Genomic DNA, 11,512 nt, shown 5'->3' with positions numbered 1-11,512 from the left:
GCGTTCGAGATAATTTTATTTACGCATGTCCGAAACATGACACCGTACATTTTAATCGAATCCACATCTATACTAACATTGAAAAAACAAGGGACAAATTTTCTTCCATAAGTCTGACTTACAAAAGTTTAAAATGCTGCAAAACAAGTTCTGAACTGGTGACCTTTGCACCATAATATCTAAAAACAAAGCACTGTTAAACACGGGCATCTCCGATTGGTAAGGCTTTCAACGTTCCAAAAAGTACCTCCATCATAATGCTGACTAGAAACCGCATAAACTCTGGGATGTGGTGCTGGTCTTTAACTAAGTCAGTACGATTTTAATGGCATTAATCTGAAACGGTTAAGTATGATAAGAAAAACAAGATACAAGTTAGTATTAAATCTTTATTTACACTAATTTCCATTGGTCTAAACATAATCGCATTATTGTTATAAAAATCATACTGACTCGAGAGGGAGCCTAAATACATATTAATCTGCCAGTGATATCAAGATAGTGCGCCGATGTTGTGCACAATCTAAGACCATAACACTAGAAAAATACCTGCAAAATATTTGCACAAGTAACCTCTCTGTGATTGTTTTTAATGAAATGCTGACTGGGCGTCGCTACAATTCTAGAAGCGCCCTTGGTGGCATAGTGTATGGTGTCTTCGCATTTTAGGTCATGGATAGCCCAGATGGAAAAGTGTTTTTGTTAATGTAGAATATTTTGAGGAACTGGTGTAAGCAAAATGTAAGAAATATGTTAAATATAGGATTTTCTATATTTTATATGGACAAGCTCAAAATTTTCTGAATTCCCCTCGTATTACTAATGTTGCTGCTTCTGTTGTTGCTATAATGTGCTTTATTGGAAACTATTGATGAAATGTTCGAAATGAAAGCAGAACCTTACTGTGATGTTTACAGCCTTAATATGTGTAGAGGTGTATACATAAACTTCTCACTTGACTTTTCTGTTTTTACAATCGCCAAGAAAAGCATTTGTCCCGCAATATTATTAGTTAATTTCTCAGTTTTTATATGACTGACAATATATATTATACAGAAAATCACGCACAGTTCTAAAAGCTTGTGCAACTAGTCCGTAACTGAACCTACTGAGCTACTTGGAGGCAACGTAGTTTAAAGGGAAAGAAAGCGTTGTTCTCATGTTCATTATATCAGGTTTGTTTCCTCGGCAGTATAACAATTATTAAAGATAGAATTAAGAATAAAACAGAAATGAACATTTCACTATTTGTTCAGGACTGCTTACACTAAACTGGAAATAACTACTTTGTGTAGCATTTAAAGATATTGAAAATATAGTTCCATGTTGTTAATGACAATGTTATATTGTGTCATATAAGAATGTAACAGTTATATGTTTAGCTTAATGTTATTGTTGATATCCAGACCACTGTCATTTTGAATTTCCATGGATAAATTTTATTCATTGAGTAAATGTCTACATACGCGTTTTCAAGGGAGTACGCCGTTGCTTTTCAAAACAGATTATTTTTCTTATATGTAACAGTGCATCTCATACTATAATGTAGACTTCAACTGGCAGCAGCTTTGTATCCATGACAACATAAAGCGAAGTGGCGCATTTATATTCATTTTTGCTAAATGAATGATTTACATTAAAATGATTGCCTTCATCTTAAGCAATTTTCTTACACAAACTACCATATCTTGTTCGATTACGGTCAGGTTTAAACATTGTTTATAACGTTATAAATGGCTTGAAGATGCGTCTCAGATAAAAATAAACTTATAGGTAGGTATTCTCCCTTTAAACATTTATACTGAAAAGCTGAAGTCTTCTATCGCCATATAACTTGTTTGTCACAGCAAGTCTTCTTTTGTCCTTGGATATGCAGACCTTGTATGGAAGCCGCATATTTAAGTCGTGTGATGACATGACCCGGCCTGTCTTGGAAATCTGTACAATAGAATGTGTAGCACTGCTGCAGACAAAGATAGTGTCAAACGGTCCAATAGTTACAGCCCTCGGCTCCTTGATCTTTTTGTCCTTGACAACGATACTGGTATTAGTCTTCATGTCATATATGTACAAGGTATTCTCAAGTTTAGCAGAGAGAACTGCTTTATCACTGTTTCTTATATATGTACATTTACTGTCACCCAAATCGTACTTTGTAGACTGGAAGTCAATGTTAAAGTCACTTTCTTCTCCGCTAGTTAACACTATTCGCATTGGTTTGGTATCGTTATACGTTCCAACGACAAACTGAGTATCATTCTGCATGCAGATTGAGTCATAGTTTGTGGTGGTTTCAATAGTTCTTATGTGAGTTAGTGTATTTGAGTTACAAACTCGTAGAAAGTCTATTTTCCGTACATCACCGAATGTGATCGCTACTTCGTCTTCCGACACAGCAATGAGACCCTGCGGATAGTCGGATAATTTATATGAACCTACTTCCTCCAGTCCTTCATTAAATACCAAACATTTCTGATTTTCGAAATCCGCAACGACTAGCCTGTCGTCCTGTAAGAAGTCCATTCCCCTGTAGAGAGGCTTCTGGGTATCGCCAGAACGCTGCTTTACTTCAACCGACGCAATCATTTTGAGTTCGGACGGCTTTCCATCAACAATTTCATCAATCGTTCTGTCGGATGGGTTGACCTTCAACGATCCAAGTTTGTCGTATAATTCGGTCAAACTTTCAAACATTTGATTGAATTCTAACGACAAAACTATACTTTCTAGTTTCGAAAACTCCATTGTAGATCTTTCTTCCATTGTTTCTAACGACTCTTGTACTCTTTGTTGTACGATAAACTGTTGCTCCTGCGTCCCTACACGAATCACGGCGTCCAGTTTTTTTAGATCTTGCGTCAGGACTGCTACTATATCTTCACATTGTTTGCTATTATCACTATTTTCAAACTCTTTCTCTTCCGATATGGATGCTGATTGTTGTTTAATTTCTTTTTCAAAATTATCAAATTTGATGTTTATGGAAGTCTTTAATGACTGGAGATCATTTAGCAGGTTCTTGGTTTGTTCTTCAATATGCTGATTACTGTTTATCCAATATTCAGCCGCAGCTTCATTCCTTTCTTTCAATATGTTTACATTTACTTTCAGCGTATTGATGCTACCTGGTTCAACCTCAATGCCCTTTATTTCATCTACAGTGTCACATTTCCTGTGTTCTGTTATAGCGCACGTGGTACAGCACAATTTCTCGTCATCCTTACAGAAATATTTAACACGTTTTTCGTGTTTGCTACACCGGTCTAATCCATTCATATCATAAACGTCTAAACCTTTGTGTGCCTCATTTGCATCAAGCAGATCATGATTTTTCATAAAAGAAAAAATCATGTGCACCTTTGAACATTCTTCACATTGAAACTCATTACAAGTTGTACAAAAGACGGTGGCTTCATTTTCATCTTCATCTTTTGCTGAACATGGCTGACAGAACTTTTTCAAACCCTTACCTGGCACTTCGTCATCTTGAGAATCATCTCCCTTTTCTGCCATTTGTCTTTTTGCCTGATGTCAACTTTTGAGATGTATTAATTCACTGGAAAGAATATGAATAAAATATGAAATTCACTTCAGTTGTATCTTAAGTTGGTTTCTACGGAACCTCCTGAGTGTCGTAATACATGTTTTATTTCGCCATAGCGAAATCTAATTTCGTCATATTGAAATCTTAATTTGTTATAAAAAATCTTATTTCGTTATCACGAAATCTTAATTTGTTTTAACGAAAATTTATTTTAATTAAAAGAAATCTTATTTCGCTATAACGAAATATTACATCGATATATCACAACGAAATCAGTCATAGCTGTGTTCTTGAATTTTTTCATTCTGTCGCCAGTCTACGAAGTTATTGAAGCTCTCTCTAATCACGGTTCCTTAACTAGTTTGCTGAAGCCAGGTCCCCTCGACAAATCAGATGCTTCAACTAGTGCCCCGAGCTTGAATATACTCAGTAGAATACAAGTAGCAAATGCTGAAGTATCTTATGTCTAAGCCTGTAATCATATTATTAAACATTGACTCCTGTACTGATTCAGTATTGATAAGAATCAGGATTTCGTTATAACGAATAAAGATTACGTTACAACGAATTGAAAATTCGATACAACGAAATAAGCGAGTTTAGATTTCGTTAAAACGAAATAATATTTCATAAGATTTTGTTTTAAAGATTTCTTTATAACGGATTAAGATTCCGTAACGAAATATGGTAGTAAAAAGTATGCGGGCTCTGTAGAGAATTTGTAATAACAAAGAATGTTTTCGAAGTATACCTAGCACTATTATGTATAAATCTACAATTTAAAGCTAGTGAAACTGGTATTCTTGCACATTTTTCATATCACTGAAAATGAAATCTCTATCATTTTGTAACTAAACTGAGAAAATTCTGCCTTGTACATCGCCCCGTCTTGAAACAACAATTGATAAACGCAAAAAAAAAAATGAATGAATTTTCTACTGGGCCTATAATAGGGGCCTCCTTCCAGATGGACTAAATCATTGTTTTAAGTAAGCAAGCAATAGCTATTTTACTTTCTGGCTAACAGTCTGAAAATGAACAATTACAAGAAATTAAGTCTGAACCCCGTGACGTTGACCTTTAAGCCATTGATCCCGTGCGCAGTAGGAGTCGTTTAAAGTGGTACTAATACTTAGTCGTTGTTTAAGGTTTGAAAAACTTTGATAAATTTAACCCAGAAGAAAATAAAGGACCTTCCCCAAATAATGCTTAATCAACAAGTAAAGTTGAAAGCTGTAGCTGTTATAGTCACTGTGTCTAGAAACGGAAAATGGAAACCAAACTGATCGCCACAACAGATTATATCCCGTCTTCTTCTAAAACGGACATATAAAAACACCTCTGAAATAAATTTGCAACTGAAAAACAGAAAAGTGGCAAAATTAGTTTTTTTTTATTGATCAAATTTATTCACTCACTCGAGTACAGTACCTTTTTGTAACTAACTGATACAGCTCAGCTGCTCATATTCTATATGTCCAACACACAAACATATTTCATAGATCTAAATAAATTTGTAGTTTAAACAATAAGATACCAAATAACTGCTATGCATTGACAATAGAGAAAAGCCTTAAGTGTCAGTAATTTTGTTAACACTGTACCTACTTAAACATTATGCTATTGTTGTATTTGTAGGTTTGAAATGCAGTTATTGACTGAGACAATAGTTTAAATGTGGGCCTTTCTTTGTCTTTACAAATGCTTCTATTGTATTTCAAAGCACCTAAAATAATGAAAAATAGCTAGACCGTCATTTAACTTTGATCAAAAAAAGTATTCAGATCACTGATTAAGATATAAAATTACTTGTAACCCGATTCGAATATTTAATTAATAACGTAGCAAACCGGATATATAAGTTGTGCACTTCTCTTATTAAGGCATCAAGCTTGTTCTAAAAAGAATCTCAAAATATCGTGTTTATTTAAAACTGTAATACAATGTACTGTTGTTTTTGTTTTTGTTTTTTTTTTGCCTTTTTGTGACTTGATGTACAATTTATAGCGGATGATTTCATCCAAATTGGTGAAGAGAAAACACGACATAACTCCAACACGACAAATACAGAATGTTGCGTTCTGTCATGTGGTCATGTCGGCAGGGCAAAGCCACGACAATACGATACCCAGCAACACGTAAACGCGACAAACAAACAAAGTCAGTGAATTTGTAACCATTTAAATCAAGAATAGGTACTAGATACGTACGTTACATTTACCTGCTTGATCTAGTTAACATGGATTTACGTTGTATCGAGATTACCTTTGTAAAGGGAAGTTTACTGCACACACAACATAAAAATTTAGAAGAAATGGCCCATTTGTCCCTTTCAATTATCTGTTTACCCTTATTCAGCATGTACAAATGGGAAATCAGTTCTAAAACATTTTTACAATTGACCGTTTGTTTAAAGCTGATTTTTAGATATATTAAATAACGTTCAAACGTACACCGCATTCATGATTGTATTACATTTAACGTTTCAATGGGAATATAATTTGATTAATATGCTTTCAGCTTCTGTATCACTTTTTATTACTTTTCTTTTAACTTTTTGACAATTCAACAACTTTCAGTAAAGACATGTTTGTATAGTAAAATGATAAGTTCCTAGAAAATAGTTTACAATTCAGCTTCTGTTTACTATTTTTATTTAATTCAGCTTACCATATCCCTCCATGTCGTAAACAAAGAAAAGTTACGGGACGTGGTAATGGAATATTGCCACTCCCGTATGAACTTATCCTTAATGTGTATGTATTTGTTCACATGTATTTACACCATGTAAACTGTGACTTTGAATAAAAGTATTGACTTGACTTGACTTGTTTACTGACTCGGTATAAGAGTAAGCGGCATAACAGTGCTTTGTTTCTGTTTTAGCCACGTTAATTTTGGAAATACATATGTAAGTTTAAGTACCTACATGTAACAGAAGATGATAAGACATCCTCAAAGAGGACTGATATTATTTGGCAGTTAGGTTGGTCAAAGATATATATTCTTCTCTTCTTACAATAAAGCACATACCCTGAAATTCCGAACTTGAATAAGTCGCGGCTTATTTTAAATTGTCGATAGGATTTGGTGGCTTATTATCGGGACCGGCTTATTTTTGAGTCCGGCAAACTTTTGAGTACAAATATCCGGTAACGGTTTTAAAACTTGCGTATTTTCGAGTACCGAAAAACTGAAATGTCTTATTTTTTGCTTTTTAAATAAAGCATCGACGTCGGATAATACTTATTCTTGCCTACCTTGCGGGGAAAGTATACATTTATCCGAGCACGCGGCGGGGATAGATATTCCTGTCTTTCCCTAGGGAAAAACGTTGTCTAAAATAGCGTGCACTAAGATGACGTCACATAGTACTGGTAACACCCGATAACCTCCTCCACCTCGCCAGATAAACTTTCTCATCTACGGCACTAACCTATTATTCTCTATATGAAGATTTCCGTCATAAAACCCGAGCAAGTTCTTGCAAAACGAAAACGTGGTGATGTTTGGACACAGTACGGCTTCATTGGCCGGGAAAGGGATTTTGGCCGGGAGAGGGATATTGGCCGGGAGAAGGATATTGGCAAATTCAAAATTGAAATCGTTCTAAATTTGGGGTATTGCTCTTGATTACAACAAAAAGTGAAGAAGAGAAAACTTGAATTTATAAAGATTTTAACATGCTGATACACTTACATATAACGCTGTTTTGTATGTTTACCTGGCTTGAGAAAACCCATTTTCACTTTTGGTTTGGAGGCGCTAAAATAGCATAAAGATCCCGCCTCAGGTTAGTCCATATTCACGCGTTTCAAATAGACAGAAGACATGTGTTCCAAACAAGTACTTGTAACATATCATGATGGGTTTCTTCTTAAACATAATTTAATTAAACTCTGGAGTATTGCTTTAAGTTCTTATACTTCGGATAAAATTGTTTTGCCATCTCTAAAAAATATTGGTTGCCATATTATAAATATCATCGAGGTACGTCGAGGTTTCCGTAAAAGCCTCAGTAATGTTAAGCTGAATCTCAGTGGACAATCTCAGCATGAAATCATAAAGATATGTGCAGTTAATCCCCATAGGGATAATTGTCTGTATCTAAATATTTTATCTACAGACACTGCAACGTAGACTAGCTCCTAGACTATGATATATCTTTTTACATTAAATTTTTTTATGATTAAATATAGTGAACTGAGCCAGTCTATATCCTATGTCCAATTTCAGCATCATTCCTCTTGAAAATCTCTAAAAATAGACTGGATTTTGTCTCTATGAAGTTGAATTCGTCAAAAAAAGGGAAAAAAATGTAAAAATATATTTATTATCAGTCTAGTGGCTAGTCTAACTGCAACGCTTCACATACCTTATCACAATTTCACAAGGTGTGTTTGTAAGATTTATTTTTAGCAGAAAGTTTTCACGTTTCATTATATGTAAAAAATACAATTCTCGCTTCCAATTTTTAAAGTGAAATCTACTAGCTTTTCTTTTATGATATTGTGTGATAAATTAGTATAAACAGTAGAAAAATCATTTAAACGTACAATCAAACATTTTTGTAATGCTTATTTAATAGATTTTTAACAACATCTTCGGAATTCATGATGAACCAAAACAGACTTACACCAGAGTTCTCGTACACTTAAGAGAAGTATCTCTGCACGTGGTCTTTTTGCAACTAGGCAAGAAAATAAATAGAAAAAGTGGAAAATCCACAGGTCGCCAAACACAACGAAAATGGAAATGATGCAGGCTCAGTTTGACTGAGCCTGCTCATAGTCTGTAGTGGCCATGCATGCTACTGTCCACGACCTCTAGCCCCGGGTTGAGCAGAACTCAACATTTGCATATATTACAAGTACCAAATTCAATTTAGTAGCATCCGCAGATATGTTCATACGGCGATGAACATAGAACATTAAATAATACACTTAAAGTCAAAGGAAGAGAAATATTTTTAGAAGTACATGACGTTAAATCCACTGATATTGACTGTCAATTCAAATACATTTGTTTTAGCCACATGCATATACAGGTACAGCATCTACAGGTACAGAATCTTTAATAAATCTTTTACATTTGAATGGTAAGCAAAATGTATTTGATCCTTGAATAAATTTCATTTACATACGATAGAGGATCTAGCGAAATTAAAGTAAATATCACGATCTATATGAAAGAGATTTATATTTATTTAAATTGGCTTAAATGTTGCCATTTAGGGAAACAAGTAAAATTACTGATACCTCATCAAGGTAACATGACAGTCAAAGTATTGCTAAAAAACATGATATTATGTTTCAACACTTATGTACAACATTACGCTGTGAATTAAATTACCATGAATACGAATGCATACAATCCTACTGAATCCTACAAAATTGAAAAAGGTAATATAAAATTGACTTTTTTCGTTTCCATTCATTGACAGTGTAAAAACTAAAAGTCAATTAAGGAACTACTTCTTGAATAAAATACCTTGATACTCTTAAGATAGACAACGAGGTCAAAACTAACACATAAAGGATACACAGTAGTACACAGCAGAAGAAAGGTCAGTAGAAAAATCGCACTGGGGAGAGTAAACCGGTTAATGGTGAAGCAAACCTCACTGTATAAAGAATATTGAGGTCGTTTTGTTCAAGAAATAGTTCATATTCAAAAGGCGAAGCCCGGTAAAAGTGTTTGCATGGTTGTGCATTAAGTAGATAGACAATAATTAAGGTAACGTCCAAACTACGATGGAAGTACTTGAAATGAAACCCGATAATGGTGTTTGGCACGGTTGAACAAATAAGAGAGCCAATAGTGACTTTCAAAAGACACAGTTTTCGAAACAAAACTCAGTGACTTTGCATAGTATTACAACTATGCAAACACTGATTGGGTTTCACATCCATACAAACACTTTTACCGGGTTTCGTTTCGAGGACAGCGCCTTTTGAATAAGACTTTTGTTTTGTCTCCCTTATTTTTTCTATTTTTACAGTCATTAATACACTGTAATCTGGTTTCGTCTTTTAAATGTGACTGTTGCTTTTGGATTTTATAAAGAAAGAGTAACTGTATTAATTACATAGACGAGTACATTCTACGGCAATAAGGTAAATGTTTATATATAGCCATTTTCTGTTTCTGTTTTATCATGTTCTGTAAAGCTACACTACAGCAATTTATATAGACATTCCAAAATCGATTTACACTAATGTTTTTTTTTCTGTTCTGTATAGTTTTGAGATTAAAACATGTTTCTTAAAAAGAATTCATCCCGATTCGTTCTAAATACATTATTAGGCTTAACTAATGTCTGAATAATTCTTGCTTTCTAATTAAAATAATTAATCATTCTTCAGAATTTTGCAGATGGAAATACTAACTTTATTAAATATATGAAAATTCAAACATCGAAGTCAGTGGCTGGTAACAGTAACATTTTCAGTTTTAGGTTTTCTGCAGTAGTTTTGAACTTCTGACGTGAGGTATTTTTGAAAGTCAAGCAATAATTTCTACAACCTGTTGTATGGCTCTTATACGTTTATTAAACTGTCAAGCAATTCCATGTCTTAATAACAGATGGGTACCCTGCTTCATATTATTCAAACACTAATATTATAATAGTATACGCTCACCTGGACCTGAACACGAAATAATATGAATTCATTTATCAGTATTGACTTTTTTGGACGAGTAAGCCGCTGCAGTAATGATCCGTTTTTTCGAGGTGAGCGCTGAGTCCAAATATAGATTATTACTGCTTTATGAGAGTCTAATGAGTTCAGTATTGTACTAAACACTGTTAATTTACGTTTTTATTTCATGCCATAACAAAAATTGAAATTACGAGAAACAATCATAAATTTTGAAGTGAAACCAGGATCATCGGACAGGAAATGTCCTAACTTGAAAATGGCAAGCTCATACTTGTATGTTTTGATAAAAATAAGAAAGTTATGACAGTTTTATATTCTTTATTTACAGTCTGCAGACGAAAATGTCATATTCAAGAGAAGTAATTCCAAATTACTCTTTGTAAGGGACCGGAAGAGTAGTCATAAAACAGATGTTTTGGACTCAAGTCCAATATGAAAAAGATTTGCCGATGAAATCATTTCCTATGTAGAAATTTTCATGTCAGTTCATATCTGACACGTCATGAAATGTTATATATCTTCAATGTCAGCTATTTCGATTAATTCTACTCGGAAAGTAAACCTATTTTTGTCATCGTAGTTCAAAACGCGAAAACGCGAAAATTTATTCTGGCATTGTCGTATTTTGCAAAAAATGTTAGTTTATATTTTTGAAGAAACTTCGCTTCCTTTTAAAGCAAAGGAGTAATCAGTCCGGTAATCTCCAGAATCATTACATACATGATTCTGCAGTAATTTCCGGTTATGATGGTTCTAGTATGAAAACATAGACACAGGTGAGCAAATCTTACGTTATTTTCTTATGTTACTGAAAATGAAAAATCAGCGGATGCTATTCGATGCCCGATTGAATAACAATTGCAAGCATACGCAATTTCCCGTGCAGCGACCGACTATTTGCTTCTTGTTAACTTTAGAAGTTGTACACCTGATGACATTTCAGCGGTTCAGAACCACACACATCGCGTTTTGCTAGTGTTTTCGAACATATATAGTAAGTCTTTTTGGCAAATGGTGGCGTCAATCGGTTAATTATTCACAAACGATCCAATTTGTTCCCACAAAATGTTTTGAGAGCATAGTTTACGAATGCAATACTGCAATATTTTCGGTGTTATGATTCGGTTGATGATGTTATGATTCTTCGGAGGCGGTTATGATTCTTCGTAGCATATAACTGCCATATGAAGTCTTAATTATTCTTTCAGAAAGGACGAAAATAAAGTATGAATTTTCAGATTTCCATTTAATACCATGCCTGCACACACGTATACGCACGCACTCATGCATGCATGGTGATACCTTT

The 11,512-nt window shown here is 34.1% G+C and overlaps 1 protein-coding gene across 1 annotated transcript; it reads right to left on the bottom strand.

Annotated features, from left to right (window-relative positions):
* Positions 1-375: 375 nt before the first annotated feature.
* On the bottom strand, positions 376-5,159 carry LOC128559971 (uncharacterized). The gene is made up of 2 exons (XM_053553282.1): positions 4,976-5,159; positions 376-3,556 (listed from the first exon to the last, which is right to left on the bottom strand). The coding sequence occupies exon 2, from the start codon at positions 3,511-3,513 to the stop codon at positions 1,789-1,791; it is 1,725 nt and encodes a 574-aa protein (XP_053409257.1). The 5' UTR covers positions 3,514-3,556; positions 4,976-5,159; the 3' UTR covers positions 376-1,788.
* Positions 5,160-11,512: the final 6,353 nt, after the last annotated feature.

Source organism: Mercenaria mercenaria, chromosome 10 (genome assembly GCF_021730395.1).
Source record: "Mercenaria mercenaria strain notata chromosome 10, MADL_Memer_1, whole genome shotgun sequence".
In the NCBI taxonomy this organism is placed as follows: Eukaryota; Metazoa; Mollusca; class Bivalvia; order Venerida; family Veneridae; genus Mercenaria; species Mercenaria mercenaria.
This window is presented reverse-complemented; position numbering and strand designations above follow the sequence as displayed.

Excerpts from the sequence above, each read along its gene's own strand:
- LOC128559971 (XM_053553282.1), bottom strand. The coding sequence starts at position 3,513 with ATGGCAGAAAAGGGAGATGATTCTCAAGATGACGAAGTGCCAGGTAAG.